Source organism: Lichenostomus cassidix, chromosome 19 (genome assembly GCF_008360975.1).
Source record: "Lichenostomus cassidix isolate B80296 chromosome 19, HeHo_3.0, whole genome shotgun sequence".
NCBI classification, from domain to species: domain Eukaryota; kingdom Metazoa; phylum Chordata; class Aves; order Passeriformes; family Meliphagidae; genus Lichenostomus; species Lichenostomus cassidix.
Window position 1 is genome coordinate 6,440,955 of NC_139499.1, and position 22,977 is coordinate 6,463,931.

General features: G+C 43.6%; 1 protein-coding gene and 1 long non-coding RNA gene across 2 annotated transcripts; one reads left to right on the forward strand and one right to left on the reverse strand.

Moving 5' to 3' along the window:
• Nucleotides 1–212: 212 nt before the first annotated feature.
• Nucleotides 213–12,403, forward strand: SLC13A2 (solute carrier family 13 member 2). Its single transcript, XM_085078247.1, has 12 exons — nucleotides 213–350; nucleotides 3,347–3,475; nucleotides 3,785–3,921; nucleotides 4,977–5,197; nucleotides 6,093–6,273; nucleotides 6,454–6,576; nucleotides 7,534–7,752; nucleotides 7,851–7,948; nucleotides 8,489–8,610; nucleotides 9,731–9,892; nucleotides 10,750–10,887; nucleotides 11,603–12,403. Exons 1-12 carry the CDS (start codon nucleotides 249–251, stop codon nucleotides 11,732–11,734), a joined length of 1,764 nt encoding a protein of 587 aa, XP_084934373.1. The 5' UTR covers nucleotides 213–248; the 3' UTR covers nucleotides 11,735–12,403.
• On the reverse strand, nucleotides 6,638–17,961 carry LOC146429127 (uncharacterized). Its single transcript, XR_014855715.1, has 3 exons — nucleotides 17,920–17,961; nucleotides 7,826–7,977; nucleotides 6,638–6,939 (listed from the first exon to the last, which is right to left on the reverse strand). It is a non-coding gene; the product is annotated as an uncharacterized LOC146429127 (long non-coding RNA).
• Nucleotides 17,962–22,977: the final 5,016 nt, after the last annotated feature.

The following is a 22,977-nucleotide window of genomic DNA, read 5'->3' on the forward strand; positions in this document are numbered from 1 at the left end:
AAACCCACTTGCTCCACAAGGGGTTAATTTTCTAATGGATTTATCACCTCTGTGAAAGATTGTCTGGAGAAAGTTCCTGGTCTAGCACTCTTCTGCTGTCTCCTCCCTTCTTTGTTCTCTTCCTTCTTTCTCCGATTACAGCTCCAAAAACAACACCCAACCTCCTGAGGTCAATGGTTAATATTCCCTGGTGTTTATATAGGCTCCAAGCAGCAGATTCCCTTCAGCACTGGGCTAGCTCCAGCACCATGGCTGTCTCCTGCCAGGCTCTCCTGGCCTGCAGGAAATACCTCATCATCATCTTGGTGCCCCTCGTGTTCCTCCCTCTGCCTCTGGTTCTGCCCACCAAGGTAAGAGCTTTTCAAATTCCATTTAAAAGCTAAACCCCCACGGCTCAGAGCTGCTCTTGTCAAGGGACAGGGTGAAGAGATTTTTTTCTCAGATTTTTTTCTGCATCTGCTGCTTGGAGATCTCTTTTTTCCTGAGCATATTGGGGCAGTATGAAAGCAATGAGGTATAGATGGACGAGCAGAAACATCTATGATTGCATCTTCTAGAAGAACACTCAGTGATATGAGGTTTTGTGACTCCTGCTTTGCATCTGGCTGATATAGCAAAGGACTTTCTATGCTGAAGATTATAGGTGTAAACTTAAATTACAATTTAAGGCTTAATTTTACCCCTCTTTTCATTTCCTAACAGTGTCCAGTCCACATCTTCTTTTATTTTGTTCCTTGCTGTCACTGCCACTTAGAAGAGGCATTTTTAGATGGACAAGACGTTCTGATACATGAGGGAAAACAATATGCATTTCAGTCTTGTTTCCACCAATTTCTATAAGAATCTTCCCAAACAAGGATTTTAAATTTAAAACACCACTTCTGGAAGACACCTGGCTCAGGTTTCCATCGGGAAAAACTGACTCCAAGGAGCTGTAGCAGATATTTGTGGGGAATTCATCATTTCAAGGGAGAGCTGTGAGCTGACAGACTGCCAGGCCTTCTGCTGCTTCTTCACTGTTTCTTGCACTCCCAACCCCTTCATGCAGAAAGATCTAATCTCTGGCCTCTTATTCCAGCCCCAGCACCATGACAAACTCGTCCCAAACTGCCCCTCCTGTCACTTCTCTTTGGACACCAAGTCCTAACTCTTCCTCCTGACCCTGCTGACTCCCAGTTTAAAGACTCCTTCTCCATTCTCCACTTCCCTAATTCTTCCCAAGGCTCTGTGTTCCTCACACTCTGTTTCTGAGTGCTGTCAGAGTTTGGATTGAGAGCACAAGCTGAAGCTGTGATGTGCCAACTGGTCAGGTGTGGCCTCCCATTCCCTCACTGTGTAAATAAAATAGTTTAAATTATTACTTAAAAGCTTGCTAGGAAGAAAAAAAAGAAAAAAGAAAAAAGTACCTTTTTTTTCCTAGATACCTTTCCATAGGCAAAGGAGTTACTGAAGTGAAAAGAGATCTGGATCAGGAAAGTTCTAAGGAGACAGAGAGAGATTATTTGTTTTTTTTTTTTGTCCTGAGGCCACGAGTTCAAGCTCACTTGCTGGAGGCATTGTTACATACAGTGAGTCCTTGGAGTTACCTGTGGAATGATCAGGCAGTCTTGGTTCAGTTCCCCTTTGAAAATTACTCTCTCTGGTTTCTGTGCATTCAGCAACGAGACAAAAATCGAAAATGTCCCAGATTTTTCCCTTCGCGATCTGTCAGAATGGTTTTTTGGGGTTAAAACTGTGCACTGGGGCACTGCAGAGCAGGAAAAGCTGGTGCCTCTGCACTCACTGGTGTGAGCCAGCAGCTACAGGATGGAATTTCACATTTTTTCTATTCTGTTCATCTATTAACCTGCCCTATAATGACATAGCGCTGGACACTGAGCTATTATAATTGAGAGCAAACAATGCTAAAAATCTTGCTTAAAGGCAGATGAATGTCCTTGCAGGGTGGCTGATTTTGGGTAAAGCCTTTTTCCAGCTTATGCTGACAGCAGGATGAAGACAATGGCACTGTGCCATCCCAAAGCCCTGCTGGGGTGTCTCAAAAGGCACCCATCTGTGTCTTTTCATAAGAAAAATGGAGAAAAAGGACCATCAAAATGGCAAATTGCTCTCAGTGAGCGGTGGAATGGATAATTAAGGTTCATACTGCTCTCCCTCAAAAACAAGGCTCAAAAAGGCTTATTTTCATATCCACGGGAATCTCTTTCAGATTTACCTCTCCAGCCTGGCTGCTTGTGTAACTCACACCCAGATTGCTGTTTCCTTCTTTCCTCCAGACAGCTCAGCTCCCTGCTCACCCTTCCCCTCACCAGCTCTGTAACCTCCTCACCACGATCAGAACTCCTGAGCAGGTTCCAAAGCATCCCAAATTCAATCCTGCCCCCCATTATTCCAGCTCCTCAGTTTAATCCTCTGTAATCCAATCTCAATGAGCATCACTGCAATTTCATTCATACTATCCAGTGTATTTCAGTGGACATCCTTTATCCAAGACCACACAAGCGTGTTTTTCCTCCCTTGGATTTGCTGTTGCCCATTATTGCACAAGTTCCAAGATAAGGAAGACACCAAAACCTCCAATAATGCTTTTTCTTGCTTTCTTCCTCAGCCCAACCAATGCCACTGTTGTGACGAGTGATTTTGAATCTTTTCAGTGTATAGGGACTGACTTAATCACTTTTACATAAAATTTGGAGTGGTTGTCCAAAGCAGAACTGAGTCAATGTTTTTTTCAGAAAAAGAGTGATGTGAAATAGAGGATTTTCCCTCAAACAAGACAAAGTCAGTGGGAGCTGAAATGATCTGTGACCAGTCTGCCAGTGAGCCTTCCAAAGTTTCTACTAAGTTAAAAATCCGTTGAAAAGTTATAAAAGTATTTACAGTACAAGGAGTCCAGGCTGTTGAAATGAGCTGGGGCTCACCTGGCCCATGACCTGAATCCTGTGTGGGAACAGGTGGAGAAGCCTGACTGGATCAATAATTAATTCTACAAATCATGGACATAAATACAGAATATAGCACCATCAGCACAATCAACAAGCCTGTGCCAGTAATTGTCAATCCCTTATCATGAAAAGTCCAAGGTCATCCATTGGTTTCCTTTCCTAAGGTACTATTTTTACCCCTGCTGGAAGTCCCATCCTTCCCTCCCAGTCCTGACCAGATTTGTCATTTGATTAGGATCTGCATAGGTCAGAGGATAGATGGGAGAGGAGCACAGGAAACAACCTTTTCTCTAATCCCTTTATCAGGCAATGAATGCAATTAAGAGTCCTTGGCTCGTGGAGGAGCCCAGGTTCGATGTTCAGCCTGTTCTAATTGCATGTCCCCTTCCTTCCCCTGGCAGGAGGCAGAATGTGGCTATGTGATCATAGTGATGGCACTTTATTGGTGCACAGAAGCCTTGCCTTTGGCTGTCACAGCTCTCCTGCCTGTCCTGCTCTTCCCACTGATGAATATCATGGATTCAACAACAGTAAGAGATCTTGCTCTGTGTATGGATCAGCTTCTCATATCCTGGGACTGTTCCCCAGAATTATAATTGTCATCCTCCTCATCATCATTATATTTATATTATTAATAATATTATTATTTTTATTATTCTCTGTTTCCTCCATGGATTAGAATTTGCCCAAGCCCAGAGTGAGCTCTGGGTGGAGCTGCTAATCTGAAATCAGAGCCAATTCCCCATTCAGACACAACCCACACTCCCTGCTCATGCCTTTGGAGCTACCTCCCTCAGAAAATGGTGTGATTATTCCCTGTCTCCTGTCCCACCTTGCAGGTCTGCAGGGAATATTTAAAGGACACCAACATGCTGTTTATTGGGGGCCTGCTGATGGCCATTGCCATCGAGAGCTGGAACCTGCACAAGCGAGTGGCTCTGAGGGTCCTGCTCATCACTGGGGTCAGACCAGCCCTGTGAGTAACTGTGGGGGGAATGCTGTGGGATGAAGGATTTGATGGCAGCAGTTCCCATCTCCTTTGGGAATCTGCAGTTCATTCCCTGCAAATGGTTTCCTACAGCCAAAGCGAGTTAATGCCTGAGCAAGCCTTGCAAATGGGGATCCTTTGAGGTGTTACAGACCTGGTGCATATTTTTTTGGGAATTCCAAAGGGCTTTAGGTGGAAAAATATGAACAAGACAGTCAGGGCTGGAAAGACAAGGGTGCTGCCAGGCTGGGCAAGGAGCACAGCTTTGGAATCAGGAAAAAACACAGCTGGAACACAGAAAAACATGGACACTCTGCTGATTGCAGAGAGGAGGGAAAATATGGGGGTGCTTGTTTTGAAAACAACAAATGTTTTCCAGACTAGAACTTTAGGCTACATCACCCTGTTTAATCTGTCTCAGCCCATAAGAAGAGGGAACACCGAGGGAAATTACAAAGCAATAGAATAAAAATGCATACAAGATAAACCCCTTTTCATCTGATGTATAATCTACATCTCATCCAAAGAATAATTTTGAGACAAATAACAGAGTAATACTGAAACGAGGATTAGAATTTTAGATGAGTGAGAGGAGAATCTTAAATAATAGAGGTGGGATAAAATAACAAGAGGGGGAAAAAAAAAGATATCATCTTCCTTATGGCTTAAACTGGTTGCCATTTGGGATCAAATTCAGCTTGTAATTCCTCTTCAAAATATATTATAATGCATTAACAAGTGTTATTGAGATATGTCTTCCTCAGGAGAATGTGGAATAAGCAGGATCTGACTGGATAAACTGCTTGCTGGAAGCTACCAGCTTCCATCTTCCTAGCCTAAGAATGTAAAAAATTGGTTGAAAAAGAAAAATTAATGTTAAATCTTAGCCACAAAGCAGACCAGGGTGGGAGGAAGTGCTGGGTGGGAATTGCTGATTTTCCAAACTGAATGGCTGAATTTTCCAAACCCACCGTTTGTAATAAAAATAAAGAGCACTGCAGTGCTGCATTTTGATCCAGCTTTTCCAAACCTCCTCATTCCAGCCTCCTGATGGGATTCATGGTTGTGACTGCCTTCCTGTCCATGTGGATCAGCAACACAGCCACCACTGCCATGATGGTCCCCATAGCCCAGGCAGTGCTGGAGCAGCTGCACAGGTCAGAACTCGAGTCCAGCACTGCTGAACAAGTGTCTGAACACACCAACAAAGCCTTTGAGCTGCAGGAAAAGCCACCTGACAGCTTCAAAGAGCCAGAGGAAAAAGGTGAGTGGGTTGTGGGTGGTTTTCTCTTCAAGGGTGATGGAGGATGATCTGGTGCTTTCTTCGGTTGTAAGAGTTCCTAGTAAATCCCAAAAGAAAATTGCCCCTAAAGCATCCTGAGTGCATCATGCAGCACTGATGAGGCTTTTCCACAAGCCAGACAAAACCACAATGATCTACTGACTTGGCTGAAGTTAAATCAAAAATGCAAAAACACAATCTAATCAATAAACCAACAAAAAAATATAAATTCTCCACTAGGGGATGCCTTTACATCAGGCTTGCTCTTTCCCTGCTTATTTATGTTAGTTCAGTTGTTATCTACTGTGTAACTTATCAGATAACAGGGGATTCCCAAAGGGAAATTTCTGGCCTATTTCCAGATGGCAGGTTAGGGATTAAAAATGATCTTTCTAATCCAAAGGTACACAATCAAGCAGCAATATCTCTTTACCAGCTGTCTTGCCCTCTCCCCATCTTTGAGGTGATTTGAGTGTTTCTGAACAGAAATCTCAGTGCCAGCAGACAGGTGCTGGTGCAGAATGAATTCCCTTCTGCTCAGCTCCCCCAGCTCTGTTACAATTCCCTAAATTCTGCCTCTCTTACTCCCCTCCATGTTCAGTTCAGGCATCACCCTCGTTCACCAGGAAGTGTCAGCAGTTGGTTCAAACTTTAGCACACATTCCAATTCTCCTCTGAAAAACTGCTCTGTGTCAAGGCTACCAGTGAAAACAGGTAGAAGAGCAAAGAATTAACAATGCCAAGCTTAAAACGAGGAATTTTGGCTCCTTCAGCTTTTAATCCATCGTGTCCTAGCCTTGAAACACTGAATTATGCAGGCACAAGTCTTTTCCTGTCCAATACAGCTCCTGCATGGTTTTTATTCCTTGGGATCTAGGTAACTCACACATCCTGACAGTTGAGGAAGAGAGAAAGAGAAACGAGGAACAGATTGAGAAGACACACCAGAAGTTCTCCAAGGGGATGTCCCTCTGCATTTGTTACTCAGCCAGTATTGGAGGGATTGCCACTCTGACTGGGACAACACCAAACCTGGTGCTGCAAGGACAAGTCGATGAGTAAGTCTGGCTGGATGTGGGGAAGAAGCTGGAAAGGAAAATGTCCATTTGGTTCCTTTCCTGGCAAGTGAGCTTCTCTTCCTTAATGAGCCCCACAGAGCCTTCTCTTTTCTGGTTCATTAAGGAAGGATGGAAGAGAATGTGGAATTTTGGGTGCTAACAGCCACCTGCATTTCCCAGGCTCTTTCCTGGCAATGGTGGCATCATCAACTTTGCCTCCTGGTTCTCCTTCGCCTTCCCCACCATGGTGGTGCTGCTGATTTTGTCGTGGATTTGGCTGCAGATCCTGTACTTGGGCTTCAAGTGAGTATCCCTCTGCAGTCCAGCTGTGATCAGGGATTGATTGAATAAAAGGGATTCCTTGAATAAAAGGGATCTTTTTCTTTACTGATGAGGAAAATCACACAGCAGGTGACAAAGTCCTGACACACAACACAGACCAGAGCAGCACACTCAGGGTCTGTTAAAATCCTGTGAGTTTTTCCTCAAGGAATCTGATGAAATCCCAGCTGAATAGCTCTGTAGGTGAAAATAGGAAGCTCTAAGTGCTCATGGCCTGTTCTGCAGCATTGCTGTCATGCCCTAAGAGGTTGCTGTGCTTCGAAGCAGGAAATTGATTTCTGCAGAGAGCTGGTAAATGACTTTGTGACCAGAGTTGCTTCAGACCTAGAGGATTAGTTCTGGGTTAGTTCTGGTGCAGATCACCCCACACAACTAGCCTCCATTGCCTGCCTGCTTAATACTCATACTATCATGTTTGTATTACCCAAATTTCCCTTATTTTACATGGAAAGAGTGCTGTAACACCTGTAATGGTAATTTCCTCTTCAAATCCCACCTTTAAAACTCTCATTTTCTGTTGTTTTAAAAAGCTTGGCAACTCTTTACTTCCTAGTGGTCAAAGAGCCTTGCCAATCACATTAACACTGTCCTGGTCTAGTGGAAGGTGTTGGAATGAAATGGAATTTAAGGTCACTTCCAACCCAAATCATTCTGTAATTTTATAATTTTTTTTCCTCGTGTGCACAGAAAACTCACTTCTTTATATTTAAATCATGAGCTTTTAGGGGCAGGAAGCTTTTTTCTGATCATCTCGTTAAGGCATGCAGTAACTACTCGCCATGGCTGCTGATTATATTTCATTTCAATATTCAGATATAAATACATATAAAGACATTATGATTAAGTATGAAATTTGGATTCTTAACTCTGAGGGTATCTGGTAAATTCCCCTGGTATTTCTCATCCATTTTCTTCCAGTTTTAAGAAGAATTTTGGTTGTGCTGCCAGCCCTGCTGCCAAGGCTAAGGAGAAACAGGCCTTTGCCATCATCAAGGAAGAGAGCAAGAAACTGGGCAAAATGAAATTTGCAGAAATAGAAGTTCTGATCCTCTTCATCCTCCTGGTGCTGCTGTGGTTTACAAGAGAACCTGGGTTCATCCCAGGCTGGGCAACAGTTCTTTTCAACAAAGATAAAAGGTGCTGCCATTTCTCCTTCTCCCTTGGAATAAAAATGAAATTTTACTGGATTTTACCTAAATGAAATACTCACTAAATATCTGACTGGTTTATTGCAGCTACGTCACTGATGCTACAGTTGCCATCTTCATTTCAGTTTTGCTCTTCATCCTCCCTTCTGACACTTCCAACCAACACAGAGACAAAGAGCAAACAGGTGAGAATTACTGAACCATCAAAAATCAGCTGTCAGGATGGATAAGTGGGAAATTGTAGGTTTACGAAGGAAATTTCAAATGTTAAATAAGGCTTCAAACTGTTCTTCCTGCATAGCTGCAGGTTAGGCACACATTCCATAAAATTCTGTGTTTCTCATCATTTCACTAAGCAGGGAGCTCTTATCCCATCAGTGTTCTGCATGGGACGTGAAAGGAATTCCAAGGTTGGAATCTTCAGCAGGGAATCCATGACTTAACAGAAACACACCGAGCTGCTGCCACACCTTTAACTCACCCTAACCTCCTCCTGTGCTCCTTGGAGCATGGAGAAATCATTCATTAGAGCTGTTGCAAGTCAAGTTTCAACCCCTTTGCTGCTGATGCTCCCAGCATTTGCTCGGGGGGATAACTCCAGAGCCTGCCTGATGCTGCTGACAGAAGGAATTCCTGATATTCAGACTAAACTCACCTCCCACCCAGAAGTTCTCCTTCCTCTGGAGGGTGTGACGTGGCTTTACCAAATTTCCTTTGGGTTCCAGAGGGCAGGGCAAAGTTCCGGGCACCTCCACCCCTCCTGGACTGGAAAGTCGTTCACCAGAAGATGCCGTGGAACATCGTGTTCCTGCTGGGAGGTGGCTTTGCCTTAGCCAAGGGCAGTGAGGTAACATTCCTGGGCTCACCTGGGATTGCTGTCTGCCTGGGTGGTTTATTTGCCTGCTCTTCATGCTGGCCCAGGACACAAGAGGGCACAATGGGAGCATCAAATGCTCCTTTTCCCCAGCTGCTGGCAGTGGGAGCATCCTTGGAGTTCTGGGATCAGAAGAAATCCTTATTTTCCCCTGCCAATCAGAGCAGCACAATTAACTGCTTTTCTAGAAAAGTGGCAGATTAAAAAACGACCCCAACACATTAAAATAAAATAAAATTGATGTGACCAGCATGAGGAGATAATGTACCTAGGAGGGGTCTCCAAAGTATTTCAGACCAAGGAGTTATGGAAATAGGATTGAAATTAAACTGTTGGAAGAGAAATGCAGAGCTTGCCAGGGAAACCACAGGAGAAGGTTAAAATATCTGCAGGGATCTGCCAGGAGTCCAGTGCTACACATTATTTTTTCAATAATGATTCAAGTGATGGAACAGACAATACATTTATTGAATCTGTAGACAATAAAGAAATTCTAAAAGGCTTGAAGTCCCTGGAAATACTAGTTGAGAAATCAGAGATCAAAATTAAAATGCAAAAGTACATGTTTGGAAAAGGATGTATTTAAGAAATCGCATTAATTTATTCTAGAATAAATAATCAAAAGCCCAGAATGTCAGGGGAGATGCTGCCATTTCCCAGTGACTGACAAGGATGAAGGGTGTGAAAACCTTCAGATAGTTATCAAGATGTCAGACAATGTGATGAAATGCCATTAAATCACCAGAACATCTGCCAAGATATATATTAAAAAAATTTTAGGAAATTAATTCAAATATCTTTGCTTACATTAAAAAAAAAAAAAAGCTCCTCAAACATTGATCATGTACAGCTAATGAACAGAACAGAGAAATAATTATTTGCTATCAGCAATGCACTATAAATGCAGTTTCTCCTTCTTTCCAATTCCTTGGAAGGGAAATCATGTTTATTTTTATTTAACCCACTGAGCAATCCCGTTTTTCTGCAGACAGCAGGTTTGCTCTGAGAAGGGAGGGCTGAACTGCCATGAGAACTGCAGCAGGGCAGTGATGTGGCTCTTTCCTCTCCAACCTGATAGACATTTTTTTTGCAGGAATCTGGTCTGTCTGCATGGCTGGGTAGCAAACTGACCCCTCTGCAGACCATCCCTCACCCAGCCATTGCCCTGCTGCTGTGCCTCCTCGTTGCCACCTTCACCGAGTGCACCAGCAACGTGGCCACCACCACCCTCTTCCTCCCCATCCTGGCTTCAATGGTGAGTCCCACCACTTCCAAATACTCTTTTCAGGACGGTTTTCAGCTCCTCACTTGGCAAAACCAACTGGCTGGCAAAGCCAAGAGCTGGTTCCTGTATCCAGACTTATACAAAAATATAAGTATGTGTGTGCATATATAAATACACAGTGTGCTTAGTTCAACCTTTCTGAAATCACTGCTGGTGAAAAGCAAAGGGATTAAATCCATTGGCATATTAGACTTTGCCTTCTGGCCTAACCATGAGGTCACTGCCAGCTGTACTTGTTTTTTCCAATTTGTTCTGCACAGAGACAGCACCAGCAGCAGCGTTTGCTCCCCTGCAACATTCCTTTGCTGTATTTCACCCCCATCTCTGGCCTTCCTGAAGGCTCTGAAGGTGATAGCATGACCTAATTCAGACTTTTGCATTTCCAGTGGATGCTCCTGTTGCTGGGGAAGATGGAGTTCTGCAAATTGAAAAGCTGGCTTTAGATAGAAACCGGACTAAGCTGCTGTAAAAATTTTTTTTAGTAGGCTGCAGACTCCAGCCAACCCCTAAACCAAACCACTCACCTTCAGAGCTTCACCTGCCTCCCCTGATCATTTAATTTTGCTCCTAACCAGTCTGAAGCCAGGCTTTAGGCAGAATATAACCATTATTTATGCATTTATACAGCAGCATCAGAAACACGAAGCGCTGACCACAAAATCAATTCTTGCATTTGCTGCATAAAGACACTGGAAGTGTCTAAAGCAGCACCAAACCATGAGGGGCTGCAGTGTTTGGGGAAGGAGGAGGATTCAGTTTTCTGCCAAAAGGTTTCTGTGCATTTCTGAGTGTCAAAACCATCATCTCTGCTCTCTTTTCATGCACAGGCTGAAGCAATTTGCCTCAACCCACTCTATGTCATGCTGCCCTGCACCCTCTCTGCATCACTGGCATTCATGCTCCCCGTGGCAACTCCTCCCAATGCCATTGTGTTCTCCTATGGACAACTCAGGGTTATTGATATGGTGAGGAAAAAACATCTTCTTTCCAGAATTTTCACCTCTAGGTTTGATCTTTCCTTTTTCTAATGCTGGTTCTTCTTGGCAGAGTGTTAGAAAAGTCAGCGTGCCCTGCTTGTGTGAAATGGAGAGAAGACATGTGGGCATTCATAAAGGGTCACACTGTCTCTAGCACACTCTGAGAATCTCATAAAGGTGCTATGGAGCTTTAAAGAACAGCCAGGGCCTCTTGAAGATTTTATAATAAGAGTTGTCAGTGTCTAAATTGCTTTAAGAGCCCAAATGTAGAATCTAAGAGTGTCAAAGAGCCCTGTCACCTAGACAGTCCTTCTGCAGGGACAGGGAACAGCCTGGCACATCTCACTGGGTGCCCTGACACCCCAAGAAATCAGTAGAGAAGCAAGGAGAACAATGCCATGTCTCTTGATAACTTTCCTAACTTATAATTGATCCAAGAAGAAACCCAAAGTAACTTTAGAGAGAAATACTTGGTCAGAGGAGAAGTGGATTAAAAGGATTTCAGGACTTCTAGGTTTGAGTTTTATCCAGTGGAAGTCATCCCCTTTATATGAATTATATTTATGAAGAAAACCAGCTTAAATATAATTTGGTGGAGGTGCAAAAAAAGTCTAAAGAGCAAATCAAGCCAAACAATCCTGACCAACAACAAAGGACAAAATTGCTCATGGCTGCTAACAACCCTTCCCTTTTATAATTCTAGGCCAAAGCTGGCTTTGTTCTCAACATTCTGGGCGTCCTGACCATCACTCTGGCCATCAACACCTGGGCTTCCTCCTTGTTCCAGCTGCAAACATTCCCATCGTGGGCAAACAGGACAGGCTCCTGTCCCTAACGTGGGGAGGTGACAGAGCCAGGACTGCTCCTGTTGGAGCTGCAGTGACAGCAGGACCATCACCACAGAGGCAGAGGCTTGGAGAAAAGCCTGTTCTCTGGGAAAGGACAAGCCAAATCACCCCGTTGATGACAGCAGTGAAATTGCTCTGTTGTTCTGTTGGCTGTTTTGCCACCCCAGCAGGAGAATGAGGTGACTTTTGGCTTTCCAGCCTTCCCACCTCTCGACTTTCTGCCTCTGCAGGGGTGTTTTTTCCCCTAGTGCTTTTCCAGTGAGTCTGAAATCTGCAGCAAGGACAAGGAGAGGTGTGTGAACACACAAAAGGAAGGAGAAGAGACTCTGAGTTCCTGATTTTGTGCACAGACCTGTGTCGCCACAACTCTTCGCCTGTAGATGTGTGTGTGCTGGAGGTGTACATGATTTTATAGACTTTGTGGGCACTGACAGCAAGGTGTGTGCTGTGTGATTACAGAAAAATCACTGTCAGCCCATCCTGCTACCTTAAAATATATTTATTTGCAGTCCCCTTGTCAGGAATGTAAAAGATTATTTTTTTCCTAGAACATCTGCCCCATTGTTATTTATGTCAAATTACAGCCTCCTTGAGAAGGAGGGAATCCCTGTGTCCTAAAACATGTATGATTGAATTAAAGATCTTTTTTTAACATAGCCCTGTGTTCTGGAAATTTTTATTTTTATTCTATACCACTGCCTCTGTCTTCCATTTATCAACTGCTTGTCTGTGTGCTCACTTACTATACCTTTAAATAATCAGAGAAATCAGCATAGCTGATTTTCTCTTATCTTTAAAGTAGTAATTATGTTGTTATTATTATTGAGTCCAATTTCCTTGGAATGTCCAACCCAAGATTTTCCTTTTAAAAAGCCTGTTAAGTAATCCTGTTACATATCTATTCCCTATTCTGCTGGAGCTGACTTCCAGCAGCAGATAAATTCCTCCTGACCAAACTGACAGCGGAATATCCAAAGGCTCTTTGCCAAAACTATCTCTCAGTGCCATAAATGAGGTTGGGATCAGACAGAGCAGTTGCTCAATAAATGCTGAAGTTTGCACTGGAATCTTTGTTCTGCCTAAATTTTGCACGTGTGAAATCCCACTCTGGTGTGATGTCCATACTGGTTCCACAGGAGTGAAAATGAGGGAATTTCACTCTAAAACAGTACCTGCTCTTCAAAATATTTCTTCTTGCTTTCTCCACACTAATTATTAGGAGACAAGGACAGCGTGCAGTGTAATTTTGACTTGTAAAACGTCAGAATTCACTGACTTGCAGCAGTTTCTCCCCAGTTCCAAATATCCAGATAATTCTGGAGCCTGCTGGTCATTGATCCCTCTGCACTGATGGTTCCCCTGGCTCTGGGAAATTACAAGAGCAGCCTGGCATTAACCCTTCAGTGACAGAGAGTGTTTAACTTGATGTGAGGTAGAGACCCAGCAGAATACCCACAGTTCCAGAAAGAAAGGTATTTATTCTCTGTAGCTAATGAGCTCCTGGGTAACTGATTTCAATCACATAACAATTTGCTCAGCTCACTGCTAAGCCACTCTCCTTTCCCCTTACGTTTACCTCTATCAAACAACACCCAAACCTCTCTAAATATTTTCATTACCCCGTGTCTGACGACCTAAAAATGACAAACTGGAGCAGATGATTTGCTGTGAGCCTCTCCCTCCTCCCTCCCTTTGTCTCCAACATCAGGGCAGTGTGCTCTGCTTTTGTTTGCTTTTTTGTTTTCTTTTTGTTTTCTTTGAAACCCTCGCACAGACTTTACATGTCCTCCTAAATTACTGCTTAGCTAAGCAGGAAAGGTGGAATTCTTATAACATTTCCCGTCGGCCTCTCCTTCCAGCCCTTTTAAAGCTGTGTTATGGTTCTTTGAAGTCTTTTCTATTAGTCTACATTATTCAGAGGCTGTGGTGTGCATAAAGTACCTGCAGGAGCACAGGTGCAATCTTTATGCCAATCTGAAGAAGAAAGGAGGGAGACATCAAGTAGCACAGAGTGTCATGGGGCCAATGCATTAATGCTGGGTGTTCCATGCTCATTAACCAGATTTACCAGGGGATATCTGCAGTGGAAGCTACTCAGAGGGTGTAAAAATGCCCAAATTGCAGGAAAAAATAAGGGTGGAAAGCTGTAGGAAAGAGGAGAGGAGAGGAGAGGAGAGGAGAGGAGAGGAGAGGAGAGGAGAGGAGAGGAGAGGAGAGGAGAGGAGAGGAGAGGAGAGGAGAGGAGAGGAGAGGAGAGGAGAGGAGAGGAGAGGAGAGGAGAGGAGAGAAGAGAAGAAGAGAAGAGAAGAGAAGAGAAGAGAAGAGAAGAGAAGAGAAGAGAAGAGAAGAGAAGAGAAGAGAAGAGAAGAGAAGAGAAGAGAAGAGAAGAGAAGAGAAGAGAAGAGAAGAGAAGAGAAGAAGAGAAAGAAGAGAAGAGCAAACACCAGGACACAAAGAGAACTGAGAATTTCATTACCAGTTTCCACCTTGCAGTGATGGTGGCACTGGGCAGTTTATTGCCTTGGGTGTGTCTGAGCTCAGGACCAGTCTAAATATAGTGTGCTTGTGCAAAAACCAGTAACACCATTAAAAATTTTCATAATTTTCTAAGCAAAGCAGGTAGAAAGTGTTTCGAAGCCCCATTATTACCCGGATCACCTTTGAAGGGTGGTTCCCCATTATGTTTCCAGATATTGCCCTCAAGGAGTGGCTCTATTTCCCATTGTGTGATCAAATTTCACAATCTGCCGTGAAACTGCCAGCTCAGCACCTGCTGTGCTCAGGTGTGATTCCCAGTGCAGCTCCTCACCTCGGAGCTGACACTGAATTTGCTTTCCATTGGGGTTTTAAGGGATAAATTCGGGAATGAGGATGGCACCTCTGCCTTTCTGCCTGCCTTGGCCTCAAAAGTGCCCTGCAAAACCACAAACTACAGGTTTCCCACAGCGGAGGGCAGTGAGTAAGGGTGACTCGGAGTCACCTCCTCCATTCTCCCCGCAGTTATGGAGCTGTCCTGCCTTGCCTTGCCAAGCACACCAGCACATACATGCACTCCAAAGGCAGCAGGGAGGATTTACCCTGCTAAACACACACATTGCTGTGGCCACACCATAAAAGCTGCTGGTTTCTGGGCAGGCACACTGCAAAAAAAAAAAAAAAAAAAAATCGCTTACATTTGGGAAAGGCACTTCGCCATAAACACCTCAGCAGCAATTTGTAAAGTGGCATGGGAGTGATGCAAGGGTCACTGGAATCATAAACAGACTTAACAGGACACATGGCAATTTGGGAGCTCAAGCAGGGTGAAGCCAGCACATCTCTCTAATCCTCAAATCGGTTTGGAGAAACCAAAAATTTGCTCCCAGTCACTTAAGAGGTATTAAAATGTGCTTTGTTGTGTGGCACTGACGTCTTGAAGTAGGTGCAGGCCTTACAACTTAATTCCTAAGCTCGTGTTAAAAATGAAAATAAAAAAATAAAATCTGCTCGGAAGCACACCTTATCAAATGGACGCAAAATAATTCTTAAAAAGGCGAAAATCATTTTCAGAAAGCCAAAGGCAAACCAACAGAAATATGAGGTTGTGTGTTTTATAATAATTAGCAGCATGTAGGTGACTTTGGACCTTTCTCCAGGAGCTGTAAGAGCAATTCCACTCATGTCCTTGGAGAAAATCCCTCCCTGGGATACCTATGGCACACTGGCAGCAGTGTGTGTATCTCAGTGCAAAATTCCAACCCTCTCTCCATTTGGATTATTTAATTCTAGGAATACAACTCCTTGCTCTCAATTAGCCCATTGGATGAAGTGTTTGCAAAGGCAGAAACAGAGTTTTAAACCCTCTGCCATGATGAATAACTAAAGAGCTGAAAGCAGAAACACGAGGACTTAAGAAACACATAACTTGAAATTATCCAGGAATTTCACAACCCTCAATTTTTTTTTTTTCCCCCAACATGGGACCAATAAAACTATTTACAACTTGATTCACTGAACTTTATGGCTTGAGTTAGTAATGACCAAGGTGCCAAAGTCTGGAAATGAAGTGGTTTGGATGTACTAATCACCTGGTGTCCAAACTAACAACTGTTTAATAGAACTTAATCACTACTGTCAATGCTGTGTATTTTCTCCTATTAAGGAAACATTTAGTATTATTTATCCTTTAATCATATTAACATACTGAAACCATCCAGGTGCCATCCAGGTTTCCTCCCCACGTGTCACTCCTGGCTGCAGACACTGCACCAGGCCATGCCCAGGGTCCCCAAATCCAGGCCAAGCCCCTAGTCTGGCATTGATTTTCCTTGGAAAACTCCTTTAAACAGCTAAGAAATGGAAAAAGGGAACACTTTCCGAAAACAACACAAGACAGCAGAGTTGAAAAATTAGTAAAATGGGTTAGAATTGTCCAAAAGAAAAACAAACAAACAAAAAGACCAAAACAAAAAGGTACAAACTAACTTGGAAATAGAGGAGGAACAGAATGATTAATTCAAGGGTTCAACACTTTTATATTGTTATGAATCAGACCAGATCCAACTGCTTCAAGGCTCACATGTTGGATGCCTTTATGAGGTATTTGTGATATAACAATTAATCACAACTGCTTTTGGTTGCCACTGCACTTGAAATATTAACTAGAGTCAATGTTTAACTAGCATCAAAAACTGACTTGGCTTCCAATTTATACCATTCAGGTCCTGCCCACCTAGCAGCACTCCAGGAATTTCTTCTTTTCCCTTGATCCCTGCCCAGTCCATGAGGAGCAGAGCAATTTGAAATCTTCCCCAGATTTCAGCCCCATTGGCACCTAGGGCTTTCCATCCTTTGGGAGGGAGTGGGAAGTTCTAGGACACCCAATTTCAGTAATTCTGCTGATTCTTCTTGCTTCCCATGAAGCACAAGGAGAAGTGCCCATGGAAATAATGTCCATGTCAATATGGGATTGCACAGTGTGGGATGAGCAAGGGGGAATAAATTGTCACAACGAGCTGGAATGGCACCAGTTTTCCCAGTTATCTCTCAAGGGGACCTCAGTGAGTACTGATAGTCTGGGGCAGTTTGGTGACTGCAAAAGGAAAGCCACATTTCCCTTTTTTGCTCTAGGACTCTCCTGATGAGACTTGCCAGAAAACTGAAAAAGGATCCTCTTTATTTTCGACTCGTCTGTCACCCGAAGGGAGTCTGAATTTTCCTCCTTGCTCTCACCTCTGGCAATGTCATTCCTGCCACATGAAACATGCAATCATAAATCACTTGTCTGCATCACAGATAGCACAGTTGTACAATGGGATCTTCCTCACACCTGTGCTGTTGCTTTTCTCCTCAGACCTCAGAGAGTGGTGGTGCGGCACTGAGAGCTGCAATTGGCACTGAGAGGAATAGCAGAAGATTTGATGAAAATAATCCAAAATAATCTTTGTCATTCCTTTTGAGTTATGTCTTTATCATCCAGGCTCTGTGGCAGAGACCAGCATCATCAGAATTAGTTCTGAGGACTTTGGGGATGAAGGCAGAGCAGGTTTTCCCCCCTAATTATTGGCAAAAGCCAATGACCACAGCCAGAGCTACCTGGATAATCACAACAGATCAGTGAATGGTGTAGTTAAACACCAATTTCATGCTCAGGCATTATCTGTTAATTCAAGATGCTCTGACTGGTGGTGGATTACATGGACAAGGCAAAAGAAATTTCTGAAATATATTCAGAAAAGACCGAAGTGGAGCTGCCAGAGGGGCAGGTTCTGACTGAATCCTGGCTCCAGAAACCACAGCCTCTCTCCCAAGTGAGCACAGGAGGTGTGGAAGTGCAGGAGTTCATACTGTAAGCTTCTGGATTTTGGCAGAGATACTATAAGGAGGGAAAAAAAAAAAAAAACAACAAAAAACCAAAACATGCAGCTTATTAGCCTAGAAGAAAACTCTTTGCTCTGTTTACACAGTAACCACACACCTGTACTTCAGAAATATGAGACAAGTGATGGGGAAAGGGGAGGGGACTGACATCTTTATTTTCCCCTGCACCAGGTGCAGCCAGGGCTGTAATATCTTTGCAGCCACTATTTTGACTCAGTGCCACTGTTGGCCTACTGTACCTGCCGAACAGCCCCTGCAGGGAATGACTCCAAAACATGCCCATGCTCCCTGCTCCAGCAGGATCCGCTCTTACCTGGAGCCCTGGCGGGTGCAGACACAAGTCAGCCAAATCCTGAACCCATCCCAGCTCAGCTGCAGCTCCTGCAAGTCACAGAAAGGCAAAACACACTAAATCTTGTACTTATTTTTTGTATCAATTCATTTTTCTTATAGAACATACCTAATTTTCTGGTGCTGCCAGTTTATGTCATGTTTTTATGGGATGTAAATGTGGCATTAAGGAGACTTGTGTTGTCACAATAAAACATCAAGGTGGGGGACAGAGATGAGGAGTGTCCCATCCCCTTAGCTCCTCAAACTTAAGTACAATACACTAAAATCCATTTGTATTAATTGTAGTAAATTTGTGTGTCTTACTGAATATTACTGAATCAGTAATATTACTGAATAATACTGTATTACAATTTGTGTGTACTGAATCACAATTTGTGTGTTTTACTGAATATGATTGTTTGATATTCCTGGGCAAATGGAGAAGAGGGGTATATATGAAAAGGATAATTTTTTTTTCATCAGAATGAATTCCTTTGTGTAACGAGAATGACAAAAAAAGTTGCTCCTTGTTTGTTAGGACAGCAGCCACGTGAGCAAAAACAAGGTAACTCCAACTGCAGTGCTGATTATGTGGGACCAACCAGGAAATCATGAAATTGTTTAGGTTGGCAAAGACCTTTAGGATCATCAAGTCCAACCGTTACCCCAGCAGTGCCAAAGCCACCACTGACCCATGTCCCTAAAAGCCACATCCCCACCTCTGCTAAATCCCCCAGGGATGATGACTCCACCACTGATGCCCCTTCCAGTGCAAATATTTTTCCTGGGATCCAATCTTCCTGAGGCTTCACCTCACCCAGACCATTGATGAAGATATGAAGCTGGACTCGCCCCAGCCCTTAGCTTTGGGAGCAGCACTGCTGCCCAGCTGGCTGTGACTCCATTCCCCACCATTCCCTGGCCTCCAGCCAGTGTTTTACCACCATGAGCAGCCAGTTTCCTCGGGAGAATCCTTTCCTAAAGTCCAGGCTGCCTCATCCCAGCCTTTCCCTCACCCTGGAGGAGATCAGGTTGGTCAGGCAGGACCAGCCTCTCGTGGAGCTGTGCCAGCTAGGTGTGATCACCCGGCTGTCCCATCCGTGCCACGTGGTGGCATTCCAGAGGGTCTGCTCCCCAGCCTGCCCTGGCACTGAGGTCAGCCTGACAGGCCTGTCATTCCCTGGATTCCTCCTCAGATCCTCCTCCTGGGTGGGTGTCAGGTTTGCTGAGCTCCAGTGAGCTCCAGTCAGATGGAAAATGATGGAAAGTGGCTCAGGGAGCACTTCCAGCACCTCCCTGCAGATCCTTGGGTGGATCCAGGCTCTTCCTCATCTGTTGTCACCATGCTTCCCTCTACATCCAATAAAGGATGGAGAGTCTCCTTTGCTCTTCCTTTTTTACTGATGAATTTATAGGAACAGTTTTATTGTCTTTTACAGCAGTGGCCAGGTTCAGTTCCAGCTGGACTTTGGCCCTTCTGATTTTCCCCAGCTGGGCTATTGCAACCATCAGCGCTGGCTATGAATAAATCAAATTTATTTCTCGATTGCTTTTGAATTTACTCCTTCTCTTTAATAACAGTGTGACACTAAATCATCCAGGATTTACAGGATAATCAATGTGAAACTGTCTGAAGAAAGTGTATTTTGCCCCACAATGCCAGGACAGTGCAAAAGGCATGAATAACATGGTTTATCATGGAGTCATGGGATGGTTTGAGCTAAAACCATTAAAAACCATCTCATTCCAACCTCCTGCCATGGGCAGGGACACCTTTCACTAGATCAGGTTGCTCAAAGTTTTATAAACTGCACTGTTCAGCTAGCAGTGGGTGGAACTGGACTGGGCTGCTCGAGAGGGATATTATGGTATTGCACTAGCACACAGTATTTATATCATTTTTATTTCTTTAATCTGACTGCATGCAACCCCACGGAGCAGAGAAAGTCAGGTCTGTATGTTTAGGAACTCAGATCTCCACTGGGAAAGGGGTATTTAGTATTCTTAGGCAGTGATTAACTTGAACTCAGAGTTTATAAATATGATGAGTCTCCAATTTGCACAACAAGTAGAGTAATAAAGATTAGAGGAAAGAACTTGAGAGGGAGGGAGAGAAACCTCCATATCTAACTCAGGCTGCGAACACACTCTAATTACAACTGGTCTCACAACAAAATCTTTCAGGAGTCAGGATGTTTCAACTTAAGATTTAAAAATAGCCAGGTGCCATGTAGACCACATGAGTGCAAAGAATTATCCAACACATACAACAGCAGAGCATCTGGTTTTCCTTTAAATCTTAACTCAGGTCAGTTTTTCATCATGAAAGAAGTACCTGCATCTTTGGCAGTTGTAAAAATATCATGCATGGCACTACCTGCCAGACTAATAACAATAATTAGAAATGTAATAAACTGTTCATTGGCAGGGGAACAAATTGTCTTATCCTTTGAAAGTCACACTGGCCTGGGGCAATTCCTCACAGACATTTGCCACTGATGTCACAAGAGCAGGAGTGAAAAGCACACAGTGCAGAAAAACAACAGAGGGCAGTGAGAAAGGGAAAAAAAACCACTGACAAAGACATTTGAGCAATGTAGAGTAGCTGCAGAGTGTTTCCATCTTAGTGAATAAACCATTAAAAACTCAGGAGTTGAGAGCTGACAATGGAGGAGAACTGATCCTGTTGCCTCCTATGGAACTTTACAGATTGGAGCCTTTGGAGAATCCCATGAGCTCAAAGCACTCGCTTAAGATGAAACATTTTTAACTGAATTTAGCATGAAAACCTCAGGGTTGCAATTACTTCCTTTTTATCCTCCTTGAGTCTTTTCATCTTTTGGACAATGATTTTTCATGAAATAATTAGGATCTTTCACAACACACTTTGTGCTGCACGCCTTCCAAAGTGGGTTACTCTGACTCTCGTATCTCAAACACTTAATTTTAAATCTGGCAACCTGAGATCAATATTCCCATCTCACTGAAGCTCCTCTAAGTGCTGAAGCAATCTTGGTTTGTCTGCTAGATAGGAATTAATGACCTGTTGAGGATTTTTACCTCCCATTATAACTCTCCATTTCAACAGACCACAAGATTTCACGTTGCCTGTTTTCCAAGAACGTGTTTAAAACCATCCTTGGCAAAAAAAATGTGGTTTCACATTTTCATATTTATGCCCCCTCTTCCATGCAATGTGTTTCAACTCTAAAAATCCATTGCCAGCCTCTGAAATGTAAAACAAATCTGTGAACATGAAATATTTGCCTTCCTCATCCCTGTCGTGGATTATAAACAACACAGCGACCCTGTCTGTGCTTACAGAGGACTGAAGAGAAGAAAATCAAGTAATAAACGCTGCCTAAGCACTTCTTTCTGAGGCTTCTGATGATTTCACAGTCCCAGTAAGTCATCTAGGAGGGGCCCATGCCAGGCAGCAGCCTGCTTTTGTTCTTTGCTTTGTACTCAGAAGGGAGGGACATTGCTGAGGTACAACACTCTGGCTACTTACGTGATTCACTCCTTCTTGCCTTGAATCATTTTCTGGTTTCTAAGATAATACCTCTGCCACGATTTCAGTGGCTGTTTGTGGAAGCACAAGGGGGTTTTTTGTGTTTTCCACAGTTGGGGGTGAAGGGGAAGGGAGGATGATCCGAGCAAGGTGGGGAAATGGTTTGGACAGGATGGGGAGAACCTGGGAATTCTGATTATTGGCATGATGGATCCGAAGTCTTGAACACAGGAGCTGGGAGGTCAGCTCAGAACTGACCACAGCCAGCTATAACTCCATAACCTTCCTGCTTAATCCCCCAAATCCAGGCATTGCTCTAGCCTGCATCAAATAATTCATCCCAGACTGCACCTGCATTATAATTGGTGAGGAAAACCCAAGTGTGTTTTCCCTTTTCAATGTCCCAGGTCAGCTCTTCCCAATTGTCCTTTCTGTTTCAAAACCAATGCAATAATGGCTGGTAGGGTTTGAGACTTTGATGTCACCCACCTGACAGCTTGACCTGTAAATCCTGCAGGTATAACTCTGTTCTCCTCATGAGCTCACAAGAAACTCCCATTGCAGTCTGGTTTAGTGTTTGGGGCTTGGAATGAGATGATCTTTAAGGTTCCTTCCAACCCAAACCATCCTGGGACTCTGCAATTCAAGAACAGAATTGGAGTTGTGTTCCTAAACCAGTTTTTCTGTGATACAATGCAGTTCTGCTGACACATCAGTACTTCTCCCAGTGATACTTCAGACAGCTTGGGAAAAACATTCCCCCAAATCCTATGGAAGTGGAGAAACCCAAAAAGGGTGTGCATGTGTTGGCACTGGCTGCTCGTGGAGCACTGCAGTCAGGAACATCCAAGCACACTCCAAGAAGGAAAGAAGACAGACCAGTTGTTCTGGTTATTAGGCATGGTTAAGGGGCTAAAAAAAAAAAAGAAGAAAAGAAAAAAAGAAACACCAAACCAACACACACACACGTTTCTGCCAAGCCAGTTATAAGAAGATAATCATGTGCTAGGCTAAGCCTCTGGCAGGAGTAAAACACTGTTAGCTGTCTTCTAGCTGGCTAAATATTAATCATCCTGTTTTGAACCCATCATGTCACTAACTGGAGAGAAACATGGGTAAAGGTTGTGGTGCCAAGAGGGTTTAGTGTTTTATCTCTAGCTGAGGGATTCCCTGACTTCTGCAGAAAATATGTTGAGCAAGGCAAAATCCAGAGCGATATTCCTAAACTTATTTATTCCTAAATTCCTAATTTTTTTTAAAAGGGATTTAGGAGGTTCTGCAGGCTGAGGATGCAGAGAGACACTCCAGCAATTCAAACCAGATTCTCTTCAGCTGCTGTAAAGGAACAGTGCCTGTGTTTCACCTTGGGCTGTGGAGTGCAAACATCTTCATCTGAACCACAAAGCAACGTCTTATTCACAAACTAATTCTGTTTCTGAGCTCTGCTACAGCACCAGAAATGATGCTGCAACAGCAGAACATCAGTGAGGAGGAGCAGACAAAAAAAAAACCCCAAGAACTAAAAGC

Excerpts from the sequence above, each read along its gene's own strand:
- SLC13A2 (XM_085078247.1), top strand. The coding sequence starts at position 249 with ATGGCTGTCTCCTGCCAGGCTCTCCTGGCCTGCAGGAAATACCTCATC. Across the intron at positions 6,577-7,533 it reads ATCCTGTACTTGGGCTTCAA|TTTTAAGAAGAATTTTGGTT; the intron begins GTGAGTATCCCT and ends ATTTTCTTCCAG. Across the intron at positions 7,753-7,850 it reads CTTTTCAACAAAGATAAAAG|CTACGTCACTGATGCTACAG; the intron begins GTGCTGCCATTT and ends GGTTTATTGCAG.